We start from the raw sequence: 25419 nt of genomic DNA on the forward strand, positions 1-25419 counted from the left end.
CGAATGCGGCGCTACTAAGGAGAAACCTAGGTAACGACTTGTGTGACGCGACGACTTAAGCCTCGGCCTATCAAAAGACTAAATGTGGGGGAACAAACGATAGTTTACTATAACTGAAAAAGAAAGTGAACGAACTCGGGTTAGGGTAAATTACACTTTGTAATCAGTTATTTTTTAATTCATCTTTATACTTAAAAAATTATGCTGTCATCCTTTTAATTATAAAAATGAAATATCTAGATTTATTTATTCTAGCGTCGTTAATTTTATTAATAAAAATATTAAATAAATAATAGAAATATAATTTTAACGTTTCCTTAGTGATAGGCGACGACATTAGTGGTGGTGGATGACGGTGCCGTTGGGGATTACGGTCGATTGTTATGGATGAAGAGAGCGACAATGAAATATGGGGATCACTTTGTATCTGCGTCGACGTCGTTTTACATCTACATCGATATCGACATAGTTGTTGAGCGACGTCGTTTTGCATCTGCGTTGGTGATCTTTTCGTCGCTCGATAATTGGATCGACGTCAATGTAGATGTCGCTCGATAATTGTATCAATGTTGATGTAAATGTCGAGCAGTCTTCATCTCTTGTCGTCACTCTTCACATTCACAATAACTCTTAACGGTGCTACCATCGACATCATTGGCCACCATTATTGGAATGTTAAAATCATATTTTTATCTCTTGTTTTCATATTTTCGTTAATAAAACCAACGACGGTAAGATAAATAAATCTAGATATAAATAAATCTAGATATTTTATTTTCGTAATTGTACGAATATCAATTTAATTTTTTAAAGTATAGGGATCGAGATGCTAATAATAGTTAATTACATAAAGTACTATGCAATTAGCCTTGACCAAAAGCTAAGTTGGTTCACTTTCTTATTTGATTATGGTAAACTATCGTTTGTTCTCCCCACATTTAATCTTTGCTGAAGCTACGGTTAAATTTGTCACTAAGTCGATTCTTAGGTTTTCTATATCCCTTATTTACAACAAGTAAATAATTTTTTTTGAATTAAAAATATTTAAATAACCTAATCTTTTTATTCAATTCAATCGATTCATACAAATCATTCAAAAATAAACAAGTCAATTGACTCATTACATGACTGATTCAAAAAGTGAAAAAGATCAGTCAATAATCAGTTTTCGATTTTTCTAATCCGACCAACAAGTTGGATCCATTTCAACCAGTATTTTCAATTTTTATAATCCGACCATCCAGAAGGGTCCACTCGGATCAGTATGGAAGCACCTGTGCAACATATATTTCAAGCAATTCACAAGAAACAGTAGGATAGCGACAACAAATAATTTAGACAGCATCTCATTCGTTTGTCCCACATATAATGCTGCTTATAACCCATAAAAGATACATTCAAAAAAAAGTCACACTTGACATTGGGAGTTGGGGAAACATTGTTCTTGTTAAACGAGAAAGTAGATTAGAAAGACATCAAGCAGGTGTACTTATATAGCAACAAAGGACTTGCCCAGGGTTCCTGAACTTGCCCTAACAACAGATTACGACAACTTCCAATGATGGAAGCAATGAGGCTGACAATGTTATGGAACAAGCCTTTGTGGATCGCGTGGGAAAAGGGATGTCTTGCGGATGTTATTGAGAGCGCAGAAGAGCATCACCACTCGCTCCAAGCCAATGCCAAAGCCACCATGTGGAGGTGCGCCATACCTAGAAAAGATTCACCAGTTCAACATAAGAACATGGATGAATAAGTAAACAAAGGCTCAGTACTTATTTCCATATTTGCAGTGATCAGTAGTCTGTTATCCCAAAGGATGTTCCACAATTTATTTTAGTCATCATCTATTACATTCAAAAGCTAATTCTAGTAAGATTTATGCATTACGCAGATTTATTGACTTAGATGTCTTTACTCGGTTCTTCAGATTCTGACAGTTGGAACTCATGAAAGAGAAGCTTAAAAAAGAAAAGCAAGCCACCCTTCAATCACACACATGCACGTCCACATACAGATGCATGCGCACACACAGAAGAACACCCACACACACATGAACACTCACACGCGCACACACACATAGATAGATGGACAGAGAGACATGAAGACAAATAGACACACTTGTGCAAGTGTGTAGCACACACACACAAACATGTGCATGCGCACACACAGTTAAAAGGTCACCATCAAAAGGAAAGTTGTTACTACAGATAACTAAAGCATTAACCTGGGAGAAGGGTCTGCTTCAAGTTTGAACAGCTAGTTATGGTGCTACAATAAAAAAGGATGTATAATGGATGTAACGTATCATTAGGTTTTCTCCAATTATATTAGTTTTTCCTCATCAAATGTTTTGATGCCTAGTGGTTTTACCACTCTAAAAACTGAACCATTTCATTGAGCATTCTACCAGTAAAAATTACTGTGATTACAAACATATCTTTGAATGAAGTCATGGAACAAAACACAAGTAAGGTAGGAATGCGTCACATATGTGGGTATATTCTTCCAATTGGTGTGCATATATTGTGTATACTTTCTGTTATGAGTATTGGTGCCAGCAAAAACATGTGATACAAGGAATTAAAGGTATGAAATCATCATGACAAGAAATAGTTAAAACAAACATCAGAAGGAATAAATAGTACCAATGGTAAAAATAGGAAGCAGAAAGATAAATACCGGAAGGAGTCGATGTATGATGCTATTGTTTTTACATCAATCCCACATGCCTCTGCACGAGTGGTCAATAACTCTGGCAGGTGTACTCTTTGAGCCCCTGAAATTATCTCCTCACCTAGGGAAGAAAAGAGAGGTTAAAGAATGGAAAAGCAAAATACCAGTCTATTTTACAATATAACTGAATAATCAAAATAAAAATGTACCTAGAATCATAAATAGGCATATGCTAAAAAATAATGCATATGCAAATTCATTGAGTAATATTGGCTGTGTCTATAGATTCATTAAGTTGTTTCTAATTATATAACTAGATAATTAGGCATCAAATATACAGAGCTTTCAGAAGTGAAAAATATCACAAGAAATCCTGTGTAGTACATTATACCAAATTCAACTTTGTATATTCTGCTTCGTTTTTAATTAATGTTTACTTCACTAATGAGAGGCCAAAAACACCAAGGCACATTATTCTGAGGGCAGCAAACAAATATCCCTAATCAGCTCCTGAGCCCCAAAAGCCTAACCCATGAGTTATTTAAATGCCACCATTATTTTGTACTTGCTTCCCTCAAGAAATTGCATTGTATGGGAAGAGACATGCAAAATGTAAAGCTCTAATACCTTATTCAGCAAAAGCTTCGAACAATGCAAAAGTTCACCATACTTACAGCAGAAAAATTATATTGTCAAGTGTCACACTAAAGAACAAATTTTGATATTTGTTTGTAAGTTGGTGGAAAATTGACTTTTGAAGTCTCGAGGAAAAACATTTGAATGAAGACAGTAAGTGACTGCAAATACACTGTCAAGATGAAACTTGAATGTAGAACACAACACACTCTTTCAAACAAACAAATCATGGCTGCATCCAGAATCTTATGCTTAACAGAACAATTTCTAGCACTGTGTTTACTATATGATACACAAATCTCAGATGACTGTTGAAGACAGCTAACCACATTATGGTAAACTGCCTACGTTGTTTTATATGGATGTTATTAACTCACCACAATTTGCTTTCATGTGCACAGTGTACATGTCAAACAACCATTTTAAACCAGCTTCTCATCGCAGCCCGTATTGAGAAAACATTTCCCAACTTTAATGATAAGCGTACAGCTAAACTTGTTATCCGAAGAAATGGTACACTAACAAGGTCTTGGTTTATTTTGTCCAGTAAGGTAGATCCATGTGTATTATCAGCAAAATATATGGCCCATGTACAAACAGAAAACTATAAGCAGTTTATGCATGTACACAACCAGGGTCTGGATAATAGTATTGTATTTAGGTTTGAAAAAGAAAACCACCAATGCTAGTTCCAATCCCGGATGAAAAAGGTGAAAGGTTGCATTGGGTCACTGACTACCAGCATAAAACTATGTCAAATCTCATGAACATAGATCTTAACTGATTTCAATATAGAGCTAGGTCATCACTCAAAAGTGACACAAGGTACCTTCACTACCTAGGTGTCCCGAATTGCAAATGATTGGCTAGGAGGTCGCCTGGAAGAGGCCCATCACATCGACACCCTGATGTGGTGCTAAGTAGGGTTCTCTCAATGTTTTGGACGAATGGGAGTAAAAAAGTTCAATAACAGATAGTTAGATTAGCAACTTGGAATATAGGAACATTTTCAAGAAAGAGACTATAATTGATGGACACTATAATCAGAAGAAGAATAAATATTATTTGTTTAAAAGAGACTAAGTGGGTAGAGACAAAATCTAGAGAGATTAATAATACTGGATTTAAAATTTGGTATACTAGAAAAGTTAAACACAGAAGTGGTGTAGGAATTGTTATTTATAAGGATCTTAAGAACAATATTATAGATGTAAAAAGATTTAATGATAAAATTATAATTCTAAAATTTATGAAAAGACAAGATGTTTTAAATATCATTAGTGCTTATTCCTCTTAAGTCGGATTGGATAATCAAACCAAAAGAAAATTTTGAGAAAACTTAAATGATATCATTCAATGTACGTTTATAATCGAAAAACTTATAATTGGAAGAGATTTAAATGATCATGTAGAGAAAACATATGGTGAATATAAAGATGTGCATGTGAGCTTTGATTACAGGGAGAGAAATGAAGATGGTTGTATGATTTTGCATTTTGCAACTTCGTATGATCTTATAATTATAAATACTCACTGTACGAAAAGATATGAACATTTAATTACTTATAAGAGTGGTCACAACTGCAGTCAAATAGATTTTTTTCTCACTAGAAAGGTAGATATATTTGTAAAAATTATAAAGTTATATTTGACGAAAGTTTGACCAATCAACATAGGTTGATGGTTGTTGTCAAAATAAAAAATATGTTCTACCCTTACCCTTTCTTCAACACCAAACCCGAAGAGTAAGAGACACATCCATTTGCGTAAAGGGCTCTAAATAGTAAATACTACACTGCTAATGCAAACATTGGTAAGAATCCAATGCCACAATATCAAAGGGGGTGTAACAAGGACTTTAAAAGGATGGAATTGCATAATCCATCGTGATCTCACTCAAGCAAACAAGAAGTCATTGTGCTAATGTGAGAACTTTCGAGGTGCGTTAGAGAGTTCTTTTCACACTTATTTTAGGAATTGAGTGTACTGGATCACTGTACCGCTACTGTCGTTCGACGTTGTCATTGTTGTCGTCCGTAGCTTCCGTCGTTACTATTGCTACCGTTCGTAGTTCCTTCGCCACCGCCTCTATCATCCGAAAGTTCCACTATCGGTAACTTTTTCTCCCCCTCTTAACAATTCTTTTCTCCTTGTCTGAAAGTTCCATTGTCAGAGCGCCTCGCGTCGCTTAGGCGAGCGCCTAGCGCCTCGAGCATTTTGAGATCTTGGCGCCTTTTGGCACCTAGGTTTTTAAATCATTGATTAAGATGGAGAGAGGCGTCTGGAGTCTTATATGATCATCAAATACCTTTAAGATTAAAAGAAAAAATTTATAAGATAATTGTGAGACTAACAATGTCTTATGAATATTGAGTGTTCAACAGTTAAAAGAAAACATATACAAAAAAGTTTATGTTGTCGAGATAAGAATGTTGAGATGGATGTATGACGTTTCGAGGAAAGATAAAAAAGAAATACTTTAATTCGTGAACAACTAGATATCGCTTTAATAGAATATAAGATAAGAGAAAATCGTTTAAGATGATATAGGCATATGCTAAGAAGGCCTATAGATATTGTAGTTAAAAGAGATGAAATAATTAATGTTAATAGTACAAGGAGAGGTAGAGGAAGACCTAAAGAGACTTTAATAGAAACTATAAATAAATATTTAAGTATTCTGAACTCAATAAAATATATGATATTTTATAAATCTTTATGACGGTAAAATATCCATGTAGTCGATCCCAAATAGTTGGGACTTATAGCTTTGTTGTTCTTGTAGTGATGTTATGAAAGAGTGAAAAAAACTTGAGCATTGGTTACTATTAATGTCAATTACTAACTCAACCAATTAATTCCACTTGCTAGATTAACATAATATTATTAGTAATTGCAACCATACTGGGACTTGCAAGGCAATAACAAGTGAACATGTTGGTATCATGCGTGAAATTGCTTGGCTATCATTTGCCACCGCGCCCGACACCCGACGAGCAATCGTTCGTGAACTTACGACTGTTCGTTTTGCCTTTTAAAGTCCTTATTTTCTCATTCCTCTCTTTTCTCTCTTGCACATCGAGTGTTTGCTAAATTATTTGTAAAGCTGCCCTCTTCACGAGACATCAAGACTTATTCGCCGCTCACTTTCAAACTTATCAATTTGCTCTTTTTACGGGTTCTATAAGACCTGAGCAAGGTTACAACTAGGTTGACCCTTTGCGGACGGATAATGTAATGTCATATCATGACTTAGACAATCCTAGCTAACTCCGAGACATTGGCACAAGACTAATTCAAGACTTAGGCAACTCTAGCTAAGTCCGTGACTTTGCCACAAGGGTGCCTCACGACCTAGGTAATTCCCGCTAAATCCATGACATTGTGATTACTATTGATGTCATTTACTCAACCAATTAATTCCACTTGCTAGATTAGCACAATATCATTAGTAATTGCAACCATAATAGGACTTGCAAGGCACTAACAAGTGATGTTGATATCATGGGTGATTGCTAGTCAAAATGAAAGAAAGGTTGTGCATTTTCAAAAACTGACAACCAACTCTGAGACTTTGAGTTTTAAAAAAAATAGATGAATGATTTAAAAGTGATAAAGTTTAATAATGGTAAATGACCAGTTAAAACAGAAATGATGGATTAAGAAAGGCTACTATACATGTCTTTTAAAAACCTAATAGTGCTGAAATTATATCTTAAAATTTTGCTTGTGATGTAACGAGAACAGGAACTTAAATCTATAGGAGAACTCATCAATAGTGTGTTTTATAGTAGTAAAAGTGTCAAGGTGAAAAGAGAGAATATTTTTTGTTTGTAAAAAATATACTAAAATCAGTTGCTCATTTTTGTACAGAAAACATAAGAGACTAGTCACCACTATAAAATATTAGGTAGCTGACTAAAAGAAATCACACATTTTCAAGACTAGTTAAAGCAATGGAAACTGCCAATAATAAACAATGCCTTAATTCTCACCTCGAATGAAAACATCAAACGAGTTACTGTATGCTGGATCATCATAACAAGGCATAGTGTAAAATGGTCTCACAACCAAAGGATATCGACAGAGAATGTAGAAATCTGTGTCATACCTGTGTTGGCAAGGAAGATTATGCATGTCATTCACAAATCTCATATAACCTGCAAAAGTAGAAAAGTAACCTACTTCTCACGGACAAGCCGGCCCAATTTTTTCTCGGCCTCAGTGTTCAAGTCACCTAGAGGATCAACTTCAACTCCAGCTTCCTGTCAAATCACTCAGACTTCTTTAGTCGAGAAGCCACATAAAACTAACTTTATGATTGAAACTTGGTTTTCATCGTCAGAAAGCAAAGGAGACAGAGTAGCTAACTTTAATTATTTGAAAATAAATTAAACTGTTAAATGCTGGAGCTGCATAATTACTGAGAGATCCATAGCAACGCAGCAAATTTGACTTCCATGTAACAGATTAAAAAAAATTATCGCAACCTTTGATCTCTTTAACAAGTAATTTAATTGAATAGAGAACATAAAAACATTACTAATATTCAACATGAGGTTCTTTTTGGAAGAGAAGCTATGTGCTTTTTGAAAATGGCCACAAAAGAGTCTGGTGTCCGCAACATATATATACTAAATTTCTACCAGAATGAATGTTATGAACATCACTATCAGGTTCAACAAACACAAAGTCCCAGCTTCAATTTGACTTTCATGATAAAACCAACACTATGATGTGCATTCGATTGAGCTCTCCAGATTGCAATCCAATGTCAATATCCTAATATAAATAAAAGCAATGGTTTCTATCTACATGCCAACAATCCTCCACTCAACAAACTATTAATTTTTAGTGATAACCTTTTTTTTCTGTTCATAAGTCATATCACCAGTTCAGATCATAATCTCTACCAGATTCCTTATGAAGTCAGCCTCCAACAGATTAATAACATATTTCATTCTCCACGTGGCTGAAATTTGTTTTCAATGCCATGCAGCATGCTATATCAGCCTCATCTTCATTGCATTAACTTTCAGTATTTAACACAATCAAAGAGAACTAAAGGAAAGCATACAAAAGTGCTCATAACCTAATGTTAACGAGTGATGACCAATGAGTGACTTTAATATGAAGATATTGAAAATGAACCAGTTCATCTGATATGCACCTGAAGCATTTTGATGCCTTCCTGGAAATTAAGTCTCAAGGTCTTCCTCAAGTACTGTAAATCATAAACTAAAGGATATTAAAAACAATATACAGGGGAAGCTTGCCAAAAGCATGAAAGAAGTATTCTTTCATATTGAGAAAATCAGAAAGACAATATGTGCTGAAGGAGATTCAATTGTTTAAAGAATTCTATATATCATCTTAATAAAAACATCATATCCTTCACCTTCAGAGGTTCAAAAGGATACTGCCTGTTGATAACATCAAGTTCCTTCTTGCAATTCTCATTCAGGTCATCAAACATTGCAACAAATAATCGATCCACAATATCACAAACCTATGCAAATAAATACAACAAGAAATCTTGAAAATTAAATCAAAAAATAATTCAATTAGAGGATGCAATACAGTCGAATTCCTACCTCAAAGTAGTGCTCCTTAATTTCCATTTCAACATCAAGTCCAACAAATTCACATAAATGCCTGTGTGTGTATGAATCCTCGGCTCTAAACACAGAGCCAACTTCAAAAACACGTCCAAAACCACCACATATCACCATTTGTTTATAAAGTTGAGGTGATTGTGCCAAACATGCTGGTTGCCCCTTGTAGTCAAGCTTAAATACAGCAGCACCTCCTTCGCTTGATCCAGAAATCAACTTTGGGCTATGGATACCAATAAATCCCTCAGATCGTAGAAACCGCCTGAACACCTGCACATTGTTACTAAGGTCACATAAGATTTTGTACATAAAAAGACTAATGCTTTGATTTTAGTTCTGCAAAAATATAGTGAAGCTGCAATGTAAGTTTTTATATCAAAAATGTTTCAGTTAGATGCATTCTAAGAGAATTAAAAAATCTACACAGGGCTGCTACACCATAAAGACAGCTTACATTTCAGAAAAGGCAAAAACTAATTAGACGTTGTAGAAATAAAGGCCACAATTAGCTCGCAAATCTCGAAAGATGTTATTCCTTTCCACAAAGACCTATGACCAATTACTAAGCAATCCATGTGGCATATGGTGCTAACATAGTTAAACTAACGTGTTCCAACTTCCAAAAAGTTAAATTGTTTACAATGGTCTACTGATTAAGAATTGAAGAATCCCTGTCATTACAATGCATACAAAGGAAAGGATTGCATGGCACAGAAGTGGGTGTTTATAAGCCCATGCAAACCATTCCACGACAATGCTGCTAATTCTACATTACAAGACAGCATGGTGAAAGCCTATTAGTAACAATCAATGTAATAGGCAAAATGCTGGATAATGTCAGCAGCAGCAGCATGGCATACAAATTTTTCATTAAAAAATGATAATAGAACAAACAGAATTTAGCACCAAATTTGGTCATTTCTGAAAAAGTGAGCACAAAAAGGAACTTTCTATGGAAAAAAAAAGGGCTAGATCTGGTATATAATATTGTGAACTTACATCCTCAACGTGACACTGAATACGAAAAATTGCCTGATTCGCTGGAGTCCGCAGATCAAGAACTCTATAGTTCAAACGTGTATCCTGACCAACACGAACAAGCTGCTCTCCAGTCTGCGTCATTCAGTTTATCACCTTCAGAAGATTAATCAATTAACCAAAACTTATATGCATTAAAAAAAAGTAAGACAAATGAACTTCCAATTTTTTTCTAACAGTCCTAGATACTATAATAGTTTGACCTCTAGCATAAAAGTATATAAGGTGATAAAAGCACAAAACTGTTACTTATTACTAACCCTTTTGATGTACCAAAAAAAAGAATTTTAATTAAAACAAACTTACAAGCTCTGCTTTTTCGAACTCTGTCTCACTTCGTGCTGCATCCTCAATATTAATAGGCAGATTAGGTACAGATCTGTTGATACAGTAGAGCTTCCTTACCTGAACTTCTACCTGCAGATTAAAATTTGAGTAAGGAATCTTGTTTTCTCTCTCCTCCCTGCCCCCCAAAAAAATATCCAAGAGACTTCTTCATCGTACAGGATGCTTAATAAACAGGGTTGCCATACATAACAAGGCACATAAATTAAGAAACTTGCAAATGGCATGGAGAAGACCAGATAGGGTAACAAGATGGATTGTTGAGCAGCTATCTTCTAATATTAGCAAATAGAAGAATCAGCTAAAAGATCAGGCAACATAATATCGATATATAAGGTAGAAACCTGTTGTATATGCCATTCAAGCAGGAAAAAACTGAAAATTAATTCTTCAAGCAATTATCTCACATCAATGGCATGCATCTTTGACATTCACAGAGTTGGTTAACAAATTACAATAAAGAGGTGATTATAATATCTATCCATTACTCTGGGCTTAGAACCTAGAATTGATTCAAGTAATGTCGTACATGGGATTTGAACGAAATTCTCCACTTGGATCTTTTGTATATCATTATTGTCATATACCACTAATCCAACATTTTTGCCATTAATCCATCATCAATATTTTTTCCTGACCTCAAGCCGATAACCTATGACTTCAATTCTAACACCAAGGGGTCAACAACTCTAATTTTTCTTCATCTGTTCCCAGTAATCTGTGCATCCTTCCTGATGTAATTTCTCAATTTTTTTCTTTCTTATACTTGGAAATAAATCATGTGAACTCAAGGAGAAAGTTCATAATAGGCCTTGTCATACTTCTGCAATGCAACATTCTCCTCCAAATCTCAGCAGCATAATGCCTAACAAAACATGTGGTACCTTGACTATTCGTTGACCTGACAGAAAATGCAAGAAGAGAATGTATAACACCATCTTTCACGAACCTGTTAGAGTAAGTAATTTATCCAGCATCACTAGCCATAGGATTAAAACTTATTGATTTGATTCTATGTTTACACCAAACTGCCCCCTTGACTAATCTATGTTAGCTTCTTTCCTCCTAACAATGGCCAAGTGTCATGCACACTAAAACTTATACTTGTATGGGAAGCCAAACAACTCGATCTACAATATATTACCTCTCTGATTTTCTCCCATATATACCTAGCTTTCTTAATCAAAGCTGAATACAAATACAAATGCCCATTAAAAATGCATTCTAAAACTCTAGCATAAAAAAACAATATCAGTTAATTCAATACCACCAATAGACATCCTTTGAATAATTGAGCCACCAGCAAGCCAGACATCAAACCAAAATAAAGCCTTCTTCCATTTCCAATATGAAAACCAATCAGATGCGTCAGCTTATGCCAACTCTAGCAAGAATCCTTAAACTTCATGGCATGATTCCATCACAACCTCTAAAAAAATCAGAACATATAAGCAGCATCGACTTAAATGCCTTTAAATTTAAGGAGTTAGCCAACACGCTGTCTCCGTATTATCATTTTAGGACAAGGGAAATCCCCTTCAAAAACAACACTATCCCTGCTTTTTATTGTTTTAAAGGAGGCAAGACATCATAATTCTGTGTCTCTCGGTTTCAAGAATGCAACACTTGTGGGCAATGTCAGCCGTCGTGTAAACTCAAAGGTTCTCCCTGGTCTCTCATTCTCGTCAGCTAAAATCCTCATAGACTTGCTAAATTCGCAATCCTCGAAATCACACCATATAACCAAAATCAGTTCGAATTGGGGATACCTTTTGCATCAAGTCTCAAATTCAAAGTTAAAATGTTAATTAGCGAACAAAGCTACGACAATTTATACAACAAGAATTGGGAATAATCAAGTACCTGCTGGGTCGTGCCCTTTATCGGGTCTTTAGGAATGGAAATCATCCCTTCAACGTCCACGATCGACTCCTTGCTGAGCCCCGTCGCGAACTTCACCATATGGGGGCTCACAAACTCCTTGTCGACCGTGAGGACGCACTGGACCGTGCTCATGAACTGCCGCAGGACAACAAAAGCCATCTTCTTGCTCACGGGCCTGATCGTCTGGGCGACCCCCCGGATGAGCACGGCCCGGCAGGCGAGGTCCGCGCCCAGCGTGCCGATCTCGGTCCACTCGCGTCCGCTGATCGCCTTGGACTGGATATCCTCGACCAGGACGTCGCCGTAGTTCGCGGCTAAGGGATCGGCCTCAGCGGAGTCCACCTGGGAGGCGGCGGCCGCGGCTGTAGCGGACTGCTGCTTGCGGTCCTCCTTGGCCTCCTTCTTAGCGAGTTTCTTGGCTTGCTTCTTGCTGAGGGACCCCGCCGCTGTCTCGGAGGCATTGCAGTCGGCCGGAGTGGGCGGCGGGGGCGCTTGGGCGGCGGTCTCGGCTTCAGATGAGGCCATGGCGAAGGCACCGCGCATCGACAATCAACAAAACCCTACTAGTAGCAGGTATATATAGGTAGATGGCAACATTGCAAAGACAACCCTCCAATGACAGGTATTTGATATATATCCCTATACATTTTAGTTTAACAGATACATTCCTTTTAATCTCGATTTTAACAAATATATCCCTATAAATTCCAGAAAAACATATTGACTATTATTTGGAATAATAAATACTTAATGAGAATATATTTAAGTATATTTAAGATATTTTATATATATATATATATATATATATGTATATTTTTAACTAAATATCTTAACAAGTATGATTAACCTATATTGTTTAATATTTTATTCCCAAGAGAAATGTTTGATGGATGATCACAGTTAATAATGCATTCTTCTAATCTTGATCTCTAAGACCATGGGAACAGAATCATTCTTGCACAAATTCCTCATGTTCTTCCACTATCAGACATCAATCTTTGTTAATGCAACTTGATGTGGTCACACTCCACTATGGAGGACATGGATTACACAAGGCAAAGATCGTTGATGCTATAAAAGATACCATTTGATGAGTGCTTTATTCTGACTCATAGATTAATAACATAGATTAGCTGTTGTGAATAGAGTTCAGATTGGCTTGATAAGTAGGACCTCATTTCCTTTCAATTTTCCAAATCATATTCATAAGAAACTACTGCTGCAAAAAGGATATCAACAGACAACAAATTTTACTCCTCTCCAACTTCCAGTTCATCAAGATGTCATAAAGTGTGTACACAAGGAATGTTCATATGGCACACAATTTGTTATGTCGCATGCACACTGGTAAGATGGAGAAGCTAGTCTTCGTTGCATTGTGTGATGCCCAAGTTGCAACTGCACCTTGACACAATGAGCAAATTTTCAACTGTAATCAGGAAACCAGATTCATGAACTTGCACTGAAAGCATAAGCATTCGCAAAAATTTTCTAGATACCGATAGGTATGGATCAATTTTAACCCAGTCGAGGTATCGTGATGAACCTGATCAGTAATATTGATATAGCTGACGATCACAACAATTCATTTGCAATTAACAAAGTACGTTACACATGGATGAACAAGGGAGTAGCATTGGTCTATATGCATTTAGGCAAATCACCACACTGACATAGCTGATTTCAGACTGGAACTAGTTGTCAGAATAACAAGCAAAAGTCTATCGCCTACGATACATGGCACGAGTTGGTGAGACTAGACAAGAGCCGGATACTGCTTGGCTTGCTGTCGAACACGTCTTCTGTACTCTTCAAGATCCTGTAAGTTAGCAGACATGTTAGCTTCTTGCATCAGAATCACAAATTGGTGCCCTGACAAGCCCACGAAGAAGCCATGCAGATTTTGATAAGACAGACCTGGATGAAAAGATGATAGCCATCGGTCTGAGCAGGATCAGCAGGATTTGGCTGATCTAGTAAGTCTTGTATCCCCACAAGTATTTGTTTCACTGTTATGGCTGGCCTCCATCCCTGCATATGACAAAGGCAGGTCATAACACATTTAACAGCGACATATGCCAATGAAGATGGTTTGCAGCAGTAGCTTACACTGTCCTCATTGAGAATTGAAAGGCACACTGTTCCTGAAGGATAGACATTTGGGTGGAAGAAGCCCTGCGGAAACCTACACTTGGGAGGTTTGCTAGGGTAATCCTCACTAAAATAGAGTGTTAGGGGAAAGTAGCCGCCTTCCCAGTCAGTCTGCAATGCAAATATTGCAAATTATGATTTTAAGAGTACACACCTGTCCTGACAAGACTTTAACTCAGATGTCTAGCTCAAATATACCTAGAAAAGGGAAATATATGATAGTATTTATCTTTTGCAAATAAGCCTGCATTAAATTTAAGCACCCTTGATTCTAGTGGTTCAACATAATGTTTTAACAAGGTATTGCACTTTAGGGTATTATATATACAAGTCCATTACTATTAATTTTTTTCCTAAAATTGCACGTATCAACAAGTCCATATGATTGCAAGAGTAGCTTTCTGCTTCTCTACAATTGCTTTCACTAGAATTGTTTGTTTGCACATCTAATTTGTCATCCACTATGTTGTGAGAAAATCAGTTTACGTAAGCATAATTCATATACATAAAAACCATACATTTGTTTTTTCATGAAACTTTCTTTACAGAACGGGTACTAAATCGATAATTTACAAGCTACGAAATCATGCCTCAGTGTTAATAACATCCGGTAATTAGCAAACATTATGCACCAAAACATTAGATCACGATGATATTGTTGAGATAGCAGAGCCACTAAGAAAGACGATAATTGATTGCATCTCAAGCAGGTCCGAGGTAGTACTGGCTGAGGATGACATTAACTCATCTAAGTGGTCCATACGTGTTGGGAAATACCTTATAAAACATCAGAAGGTTATAACACAAAAAAATTTGATACATAAGAAGAAAGACCAAGTAAGATTTTAATAGAACATGAGAAAAAAATACCAATCTTTTAGTGAAAATTGCAATCCTGGACAAATCCAAATTAGATCTCATCACAGAAAGACTCCTAAGCTTGATCCCAAGAAGCTGAGACTTTAAAGCACTATCTTTACGTTATTGTTGTTGTTCAAAATAACACATTCGCACCAACTAATAAAACTGATAAATAAACATGAAAAATATTGCTTCAATTCATTTGGCAACTTAATAGAGACTTTTCCCTTATTTCTGGCAATATAGTTAGTTCAGCTACCAAAGGTAGACAACGAAACCAACAAATTCCATATTCCCAACATATCAAAAAGAGGAGAAAAATGAGAAGAGAAGATTAAGAAGAATAAACAAAAATCTTCAAGGAGAAAAAAGACAAAATGAGTCACACAGCAACAACCAGACACCCAAGTCTGGAATGGTCTAATCAACTTGCTTCATATATTTACCATTATTTTGAGAAACCAAATTACATAAATATCTATTCATCAGGATAGTAAACGGGTTGTCAAGAAACTTCATGTGGTTATCAAAATCAAATCATGGTAAAAATAGTAAGACAACTAATTATGCCCAAGAAAGGGCAAAATTAAAGAGCTATCTAGGAAAATGAAGATTGCAAACAAAGATATTCATGTATGAGATTAGAATCAGACTTACCCCCGGCTTACCAGGGATCGTGCAATGCCATATCATCAGATTCACAGTACCATCTGCCAATGTTTCTGGCTTAGCCACAAAACCCTACCAATATTGGCACCACTAAAATATAAGTACAATAAATCAATTTGACGCTATAAACATTCTATGAGCCCACAATCAGAGAGAGCAACACACATGGGGGTGATTCTTACGCCACGCTTTGCGTTCTTCTGCGAGACGACCGCGTGCTATGCCTCCAGACATGTTGTACCCTTTTTGCAGATCTCTCAGGTTCCTACAATTACGGAACTTCAAAATTCTGCCTTGCAATTATAGGTATCAATTGAAATGTAAAGCTTTTAGTGATGATGACCAAGTAACGACGCTATATATGCACCATATGGGAGCACTACTGGCAACAGAGAAAAAATCTCAACACAGCAGAGGTCAGACAGAACTTTATGTCATGGAGAGCATTCATATACATGAAACATCCTCGATTCCAAGTGTCGATTAAGGAACCCTAAATATGGACTTCGTAATGCAACTAACCTCAGAAAAATTTCTTAGTGTCCAATTAACATCAGTGAGACGTGCTTACAAAAGTATAAAACGCCAAAAATAAGGAGAAATCACAGCATCATCCTGAAAATTCGAAGTAAAATACAATTTTGCACTAGTTACAAACATCTTCATCTCGCGGAGGAGATGACAACACATGAAAGCTTCAAATTTTAGCATGCAGACTGTTCATCACCTCAATCACCGACGTTATCCTCATTATTACGAACAAGAAAGACCCATCGATGAGATTAATCTTGTGCAGAACCCGTCAAACACAGAGATCGAGCAAGAAAACCCAACTCGATGCATCGAATCCTTAATCGAGAGGCACAAGACGAAGAACAAGCGAGAGAGAGAGAGAGAGAGTAGCGCATACCTTCGAGAGAAGCGAACGCAGACACGGCTCTCTTTTCCAGCTAGACGAAGGCTTTTAATAGCGGGTTGTGATGGAGGTCGACGGGAACGCACGTGGAAAGAGCGTCGTCGATAGACCGTCCGATCTTAAACGGACGGTTCTGCGTGGTATGACGGGGGATAGCGACTTAATGCCTAAAGAAGTCGGCCGTTGAATAGAATGGACAGTCCGCGTGCGAAGTACGCAAGCAATTTAAACGCCCCTTTCGTCCCGTTGCTTTCGGCGTTGCTATATATATTTACCTATCTGTCCTTTGACAATATCATGGTTACCATTATGCATGTAAAATTTGGCATGTGTCCTATTAATGTTAAAACTTATTTAACCACTTCCTAAATAACAAAAGTATTCCTAATATTCTTATCTTCTAATAGGTTTTCTAAAAAATAGCAATGTAAATTAGATTTTTTTTTTATATCTACTTATACTCGGGAAATTGAAAAGAATGTTCGACGATAATTATTTGAAATTATGCTAAAAAGATAAAAATTTGAGGTTTTATGAGTAATTCCTTCCATGAAAATTTATTTGGCTATCAAATTAAAAATATTTGATCGTTGCCTTTATTCTCTCTTCAAATGTCTATATGCTATCATCTTTTTCTTTTATTATTGTGGGATATGAGCATGAGCACATCCAGAATTGATTCTTGACTATTGCATGATTCTTTCATAAATAATTCAAAAAATAATTGATACGTAGCCCTTCAAATTAGGTTCGCCTTTACCACTTTAACAAGCACATATATATATATATATATATATATATATATATATATATATATATATATATATATATATATATATATATATATATATATATATATATATATATATGGCTGCATCCAATCAAGAATGCAGGAATGCAGGAGGGCTTCGATAGTTCATGATCTTATTGACCAAAGGTTTCCATATTCATCAAGAACAAAGCAGTCATAGAAGCAGCAAATGTTCTCAGCTGAGAAATTTAGTACCGTTTGGCATGGACAGATACTCTTAACTATAAATAGATCGAAGGGAACCTCATTGAAGCTCATCAAGGAAGTAAACTTCTTCGATGACACGATCACTTATCGACGCGCTTGCATCTTTCACCGGAACAAGGGAAAGGAAGAAAGCCTTAAAGAGTAGGAGCTGATGGTATCGGAGTGGATGCCACAGAAAGGCATACAAGTAAATGTTGCCAAGCATCTGGAGCTGATCAATCCAGTGTCGATAGCAAGAACATCACCTGGTATACAAAAGCATCACTGAGAGATCACAGTGCAAATTTGCAGAGCATTAAACAAGAAAGTATATGAAGTAGAAACTGACCTTGGATTCAGAACAATGTAATTGTGATCTGGTCGAGGGTCTCAGTGTATCCGAGTGGAGTCGAAGAAGGAGGCTTGGTATGGTGCTTTGTGCAGCTGAAACTCCTGGAACTGACCACCATTACCGTTTTGCGGGTTGAACGGCAGCATCATGGACTGTGATGGTGACTGATCATCCTGCAAAAACCTTGTTGCTAAATCAACCGGACTTGCAGCAGGACGGATAGCAACTGCATTCTTTGCTTTAGCAAGCTTGATATGAGAAGTTGGTCCTGGGTTGGCTGAACCGCATGGATCATTTGACAGAAGAGAGAGAGCACAACCAAGACCCGGTGCTCCATCCAAGTTGGAAGCAAAAGCAGATGATTCCAGAGCTGTAAAGTACAAACTTGAATGTTAACCTGAAGACTAATTCGGTATGGCTAGCTTCAGAACAAGGAGTGCATTATAGGAACCAATCATCCTGAATATGCACAAAGTAGATTGATTTTCAGTTGTATTCTATGTCAAAAATCGCCAGAAAGAATAGCTACTAATCTTTTTGTAATGTTCATGGAAGAAGAGCATAGCTTAGCTTATCATGCAAATGAGAAGTGGAAAATTCTCCTGATACATGTCTTACCGAAGAGAGGAACACATAAGACATACGTTTTCCCCCATGCAAAAGACCATGGCAGGTCCTTCACACATGGTGTTAAGGTGTGCACAGAAAGAGACAATAAAGTTGGTATATCTATACCTAAAATACAACAGTTCCAAACATGGATACAAAAGATTAATAGACAGCTATTTCCTTTTCTCAACAAACTTTGTAAGTGCTTTAAAATGTTACCTTCATTTAAGACATCGACAGTGGTGCCCTTGGTAGGCAACAGCCCGTCCATGTTGACATGGCGAAGGGTGGAAATATTGTGTGTTTGACAAGATTTAGAAAACTGCAGCTGCCCATTAATGCCTGCTACTTTATTTGACTTTGTCCAAGAATTGGGTTGAACAAGCTTGAAGTTGCTTGGGCCATCCCATGGGAAACTTACGGTGGTTGTCATGTGACCCAGAGGAGTTGGACCAAAATCAAGATTCATCTGATGTCTATCATCTGTACAGGATCACAATAAGATAAAACATACGGAGAGAAAACCTTCATTCAAGTTGCGGTGAAAAAGGTTGTAATCATGGGATCTACAAGCAGTTAACATAAACAATTGCAATTTCCAAAGTGAATTTTGTACTTCTTAAATTGACAAGGCAAAAATGTCCAGCAACCACATATGCTAACAACAAAAAGAACAAAAATGTTCATTCACTCAAACTGCTACAGATTGCAAATGGAAGGTTGGCAATCCACAGACATGCCTAGTTACTATACTTAACCAGTTCTAGTACATGTTCAACAGCTACTGAAGAAGCAATTTGCTAAGCTGCTAGTACACGTTCACTCGTCTCCTCTCAATTGTAATCTGATATTGGAGAATTGAACGTGGTCCTACAAGACTCGATATTCCTAGGATTGGATGTACTACTGACTATGTGTTGTGCATATATCCAACGTGGGTGTTAAACACAGTAGCAGAAGCTGCTTTTAATGACATTTCATGCTAGTCTGAACAAAGTGGTGTCAACTTGAACCAGTAAGAAGCAAAAAAGATACAAGACAACAACTACGACAACAGTAAGCCATGATGTTCCAACTTTCCACCATTAAGCTATGTACAAGGCAATAAGCAAAAAAAGGCATGCTGCAGAAAAAGAAAAGGAAAGATTTCAAGTGAATGCATCTAACAATGGATTATTGCAACCAGCTGATGCAGGCATCAGAGTTGACAGCACTAAGCGGAAAAAAATCAAATCCGACTTAAATAACTGAAACCATTGGCTTCAATCAAACTTATGGAATAAATTTCAGATAACCCTTTTAAGCTGAAACAGGATGCAACAAAACGTCAGGAGATAATATAAAAAGAGGCAAGAAAAAATATACAATCCAAGAAGAGAGTGAAGGATCTGAAATTAAAATAAACAAAAGTGACTTTATACAAGAGAAGCAGTCACTTGTGGAATACTAAGAATAAGACCATTTGTGCAGTTAACGCAAACCTAAAAATGCATCTTAACCCATATATTTAACTTAAATCCATTTAAAAATACAATAATACTAAAATAATCACTAAATGCAGAAAAGGAGATTCTATTGCCAATCCAAGAAAAACAACAGTTTAAGAGCGTTAATAACGTGCTTCCAAATCATGTGCCTGAATTTAATTATTCAGTAAACAGAAAAAGAAATAGAAATATTGTTTTTTAAAAAGAAACAGCAAAACTGTTAACCAAAATTCCATTATGCTTGTAAGAAAATGAACATAGCTGCCTGAAGCTACCATTCTTTAGGAAGAAAAAAAAAGATTCGAGTTGCTAATTTCAAAGGACATAGTCAAGTTATACCATAAAATGATGAGGAAATCCTTGAAGAATTGAATGAGATCGTTGCTGGCTGTGGCTTCCTACGGCGTGCATTATGATCAGATAGACGCCTACGGCAACTTCTCTTTGTTTGATCAAACTCAGACAAATGATGAAACCTGGAATAACCGAAAGGTTATTTTCAGGTTGTTTGATTTGTCAATAAAACAAATCGTATGAAATTTTTCAACAGAACATATATCTGGAGCACACCATACAACACAATGACCAGAAAACACTTGCATAGAATATGTTACTATAAAGTCCTGATGCAATACCCAAATATAGAGTTACTAATCCTTTCACCAGTCATTTCATTTAGAGCTTCAGATTCTGTTCACATTGGCCATCTAAGCTTGTGTAACTACTACAATCAGCATGACGATATTGGGCAGCAAAGAACTTTAATCTATATGATCCACGAGGTGTGTTGACAATGTGTTAAAGAGGGAAAAACCAAAATGATCCATAAGATATAAGTTACTTAAAAGAGCTCGATAATATGTTTCATTCACTTTCACAAAGCAACTTAAAAGAGCTTCACCTGCTACACTGTTGACAAAACCGGCGCTCCTGACCAGCTACAATTACCTTGGGAGACTTTGAATGGCTTTCACAGATTCTATGTTTGCGATGATAATCTTTAGCTATGGTAAGGTCAATGTTACAACCCTCAACCTGGCAGTAGGGGCTTTGTGAGCTCTGCTGAGACACCCTAGGTTTCTTAGCTACAACAGCGGATGAGGCCAAAGGAGGCAAGGAAGATGAGCTTTTGACATTATTCTTTGCACCACCTTCTTCAAAATAGGTGTGCCCAAGCTTCAAACGAGTAAGTGGTTCCTTACGGCGGCCTGCAGCCAAAGGAACAGGTGAAGTTCCAGAACCCCCAACCCTTGCAAAGATAATCTTATTCGAGCTATGAGGGGTCGCTTCAGCTGAATTAAAGTTAAACTCCAAATTTCTCTGTTCTGTCTTAGGTGAAGAGTCAACCGATGACGAGACGAAGATTTTGGATGAACTATTGCCCAATTCTAGAGCAGATGATGCTTCACCATGAGATGAACACACAGATCCATTGCAAATACCCATGCTGCCTTGACTCTTCAACAGAGGTTCTTGTGCAGATTTACATATTTCTTTTTCTTTTTCACTGAATAATTCCAGAGTTTCCCAATCCCACTGGAGTGGAGTCTTGGCAACCCAATCCATCCAAGAAGCACTTGCAGATTTCAAGTATAATTCTGATGGAAGAAATGACTAATAAAATGCACTCGGAGGTGCTGGATCATCAAGCGAGAATAAATTCAACCAAAAAAGAGTAAACAGAACTCACTTAATCTGGATAAAAAAAGAAGAGAACAGACCAAGAAAATTTCACAGGCTCTTCTTGACTTCTTCCATCCTTAATGACAGGAGCTTGTGAAAAGCAAACTGCAATCAAACACTTGTTGATCAGATCAGGGGAAAACATAGCAATGGGATGGAAAAGAGCAATCTTTACCTGCGGTTGTCATGCCAGGATACGGTTAATGTCCATACACATCAATAACAAAAGCAATCGTGTTTCCTGCTGAACTCACAGAAACATAATGAATCTTCTGCGCTTATCTTCTTTGATCCAGGCTACAGCAAACTCCTTTCACGGGAGCAATGACTCGGAAGCATCTAAGGCATTTCTTACACTTCCTTTTCTTACAGCTGAAACATGAAAAAAAACACAAGACACAAATTTCCCTCTGTTGGTTTATTCTGCCACAAATCTGATCAACGTCTGTACTACCAGTTGGCTGATAAAACAATTAGCACTAGTGCTCCCTTAAAAAGGAACACATCCATGGATATCAACTTTACCCCGTAGTTATTTTCTCTCAAAATTTTCTGCTCCACCAATCTATGATCAACTTTATTCCGTGTACTCGGGCCCTCCCATCGGAAGGTGCCAAATAACTTGAGCTACCACAGAACACTTCTTATCAATCAACCACAAGGCATTGTTCGGGCTGAAGGAAAATAAACAAAGAAGTCAACTTGGGACAGCTCTAACTTTCTATTCTTGGATGAAGGATGTTGGAATGCCTTTTATTTCCTCCCACACAAGCACAGTTAACCACAAACCGAGCTAAAAAGCTAGAAATCTTTCACCTTCTCCATCAACACATCAAAAAGGAGATCGCAAGGAAAAGGCTTGCCGTGAGGAAAAGGTAAAGAAAGCGACCAAACGCGACATGTGGACACACAAGTGGTACAAGCACATGGAAACACGATAGTATGCTTCTTCGTGCCCTTTTTTTGCCCTTTTTACTGCAGTCTCCCACCTAATTGATAACAAGGAACCCAGTGGCTTTCGTACAGGAAAGCAACCGACCAAAGTTACTGTCACAGAACGTCGAAAGGAAACGGTACTGCAAATTAACTAATGTCTAAGCCAGATCTTCCATTCTATACTTCTTACAAGCTTCAGATTAGGTTTAATCCGGAGAAGGAAAGGGTTAGAAGAGATCTTTGGCCATAAGGACCCAATTGCATCGTTGTTATCAGACCAACCCGCCATCTTTATCGGACCAAGCTCGGTAAAGAAAAAAAGCGTACTTTTTACCTCCTCAAGGGGAGCAGCAATATCAAACACGGAAACCAAAATGCAACTTTTACCCGGTCGGGAAAGGATAAAAAGGAACATACCGGTGAGAACCCTTGAAAGGGCGGAATCTTGAACCCTAATTATTGGGAACGTTCTAGGGTTCAAGCCGGGCGGCGTTTGTGAGACCCACCATTCGTTCCAGATTGTTTTGATCGAAATCGATCTTTGGTGGAGGTGCATTGAACCGAGAGCGGAAACAGCCATCAGAAATGCACTGCAAGCGATCACGTGCGGTCACCTGGCCGCACCAGAACACTCGCCCCTCTTGACTGAGAGAGCACTCCATCTTGTCTCGCTCCAAATGGGCGGCGAGGAGAGAGATGGCAGCCCCCAGTGAGAAAGGAGCTCGAAGAGGTGCGACAAGATGGGAATTCTACCAAAAAAGTAAGAATATATTGGGAAATTAAAGAAGACGAGAAAATTCGACTATTGGAATATAATTACAACTTTGTCCAACGTCAGAGTCGAATACACTCACCCCCCCGGTGAGTTTGTCTAATAAATAGTACGAAGGGTCTACTCATATTAGAGATTCCTATTTAACATTCTTATTTTTATTATTTATAATTTTATTTTTATTTTTTTTAATATATTTAAATTATTCCTTTATAAATAAACATCTTTCTTGATCGAGTAATGGGCAAAGATTCACTATAAAAGACTTAAGATGTGTTTTAAGTTCCAAACTATCTCAATCTCAAACTCTTAAGGTTTACGATAAGTTTGAATGTCAAACTTGGATCGACTCGGAACTCTTATATGTCAGACAATTAAAACCTATGATAATAAAAAAAATGATTTTCCAAGATCATGAAACCCATCTACATGAGCTTATCACTTGCATCATATCACCATGCCTTATAGGATCTGTAGTAATTAATATATCTAACTTTAATATATGAGTTGCTGCCTTGAATGAGCTAAAGACATTGGCACATGGATTTCTGGAAGGCTACACCAAACTGAACTGTTCATAAGTGTCGGATCTAGGTTTGGTAGGTCAACATTATTTGACCCATCTAACTTGGGACCTCTGCAAGGAACAGATTTTAATATCATGTGGACCTGAGCTCCTGTTCCATCAGTGGGGGGAGGCATCAACAGCCACTTGACAAAGCTGCCACCAAGGAGTCATTTTTGCATTGATGCTGTTGCTGCTGTGACTGTTCCTGATGTTGTCAGTGGTTTTCTTGGAGGTCTGAGAAGATGAACCTATCATTTTCTTTTGGAATCTTTAAGGCCTGGTGTCACTGACAGTAGCTTGGGGCATCAGCTGCTGGAGCAGCCTCTCTGGCTTTGGCAATTTTTTAGGCTCTTCTTCAAGATTATTTAACTCAAAATAGACCAACTTATGAAATATTTTTTTGATCTCATTCATCATGAGGCCAATCATACTGATGATTGTATAGGGAATTTGCCATCTTCAAGACACTCTTTCAAGATAGCTGGTCTTTAAGAAAATAAGTTTGTGAGATGTACTGTTTATCACATTGATTGGTTGTGATAATGATGTGCCACCAGAATCAAGCCATGTTCTTTCTCACAGTGTAACAAGGTTTTGTTGCACTTGCAATCTGTGACAATTGATTGAGGACTTTTAGTAGGAGGTTTTGAATGAAAAGAATTACCAACATACAGTAAGGTAAATGACTTTCCATGGATAATTGTAGATTGATATTGTCTGCACTGGGGGTCAAGACAAGTCAAAAAAACAAAAAAGAGTAGTTAAACAAACACCTCTCATCTAATGTTTAGAAAACAACAACACAAGAACCTACTTATCTACTCTGTGTACTATCAGTAGCAGCTGAGTAAAATAAAGTCATAAAAGAGAGTGGGGTTTTAGCAACATGCATACCAAGAATTCTTTAATTTGGTGGAAGTGCAATAGGAATTAATGAATCATTTATTCATATTAATTTGGACAAAATGGAAGCATAGATACACTCTAACTAAGAAGCCTCCTGGCCTTAATCATTGATTGACCATTGGTCTTGTGTGGTTGCAGATTCAGTACCCAAGCAGTTCTTAAACAATGACAAGTCTATGTTGTCTATTCTCTTGAGAAGAAAAAACTTCAAAAAAAGGGAGAAAGATTAGACACCAGATGCAAATGATCTATCAAAAACCACAGCAGCAAAGGCAGTGTGTGTTCAAATGATGTCAGTTTGCTTGATTTGACTTCACT

General features: G+C 37.1%; 3 protein-coding genes across 7 annotated transcripts; all 3 read right to left on the reverse strand.

Moving 5' to 3' along the window:
* Nucleotides 1-1317: 1317 nt before the first annotated feature.
* Nucleotides 1318-12752, reverse strand: LOC135633761 (aspartate--tRNA ligase 2, cytoplasmic-like). Its single transcript, XM_065143637.1, has 10 exons — nt 12174-12752; nt 10272-10382; nt 9927-10040; nt 8907-9197; nt 8711-8821; nt 8483-8536; nt 7498-7577; nt 7308-7423; nt 2683-2797; nt 1318-1712 (listed from the first exon to the last, which is right to left on the reverse strand). The coding sequence occupies exons 1-10, from the start codon at nt 12735-12737 to the stop codon at nt 1586-1588; spliced, it is 1683 nt and encodes a 560-aa protein (XP_064999709.1). The 5' UTR covers nt 12738-12752; the 3' UTR covers nt 1318-1585.
* A 1001-nt stretch (nt 12753-13753) lies between these two features.
* Nucleotides 13754-16829, reverse strand: LOC135632752 (SUMO-conjugating enzyme SCE1-like). The gene is made up of 6 exons (XM_065141515.1): nt 16786-16829; nt 16041-16140; nt 15864-15947; nt 14304-14456; nt 14112-14225; nt 13754-14013 (listed from the first exon to the last, which is right to left on the reverse strand). The coding sequence occupies exons 2-6, from the start codon at nt 16107-16109 to the stop codon at nt 13951-13953; spliced, it is 483 nt and encodes a 160-aa protein (XP_064997587.1). The 5' UTR covers nt 16110-16140; nt 16786-16829; the 3' UTR covers nt 13754-13950.
* Nucleotides 16830-17721: 892 nt separating this feature from the next.
* On the reverse strand, nt 17722-23563 carry LOC103976867 (squamosa promoter-binding-like protein 12). 5 transcript variants are annotated; one of them, XM_065141806.1, is made up of 7 exons: nt 23273-23563; nt 22095-22291; nt 21138-22024; nt 20576-20712; nt 18969-19232; nt 18138-18510; nt 17722-18054 (listed from the first exon to the last, which is right to left on the reverse strand). In XM_065141806.1, exons 3-6 carry the CDS (start codon nt 21800-21802, stop codon nt 18179-18181), a joined length of 1398 nt encoding a protein of 465 aa, XP_064997878.1. In that variant the 5' UTR covers nt 21803-22024; nt 22095-22291; nt 23273-23563; the 3' UTR covers nt 17722-18054; nt 18138-18178. The 5 variants fall into 5 exon arrangements, with proteins under 5 accessions (XP_064997878.1, XP_009390476.2, XP_064997879.1 ...); XM_009392201.3 differs by lacking the exon at nt 23273-23563 and having other exon boundaries at nt 21138-21834; nt 21927-22024; nt 22095-23146; XM_065141807.1 differs by lacking the exon at nt 23273-23563 and adding an exon at nt 22445-23145.
* Nucleotides 23564-25419: the final 1856 nt, after the last annotated feature.

The sequence above is a fragment of the Musa acuminata genome, chromosome BXJ3-3 (assembly GCF_036884655.1).
Source record: "Musa acuminata AAA Group cultivar baxijiao chromosome BXJ3-3, Cavendish_Baxijiao_AAA, whole genome shotgun sequence".
NCBI lineage: Eukaryota > Viridiplantae > Streptophyta > Magnoliopsida > Zingiberales > Musaceae > Musa > Musa acuminata.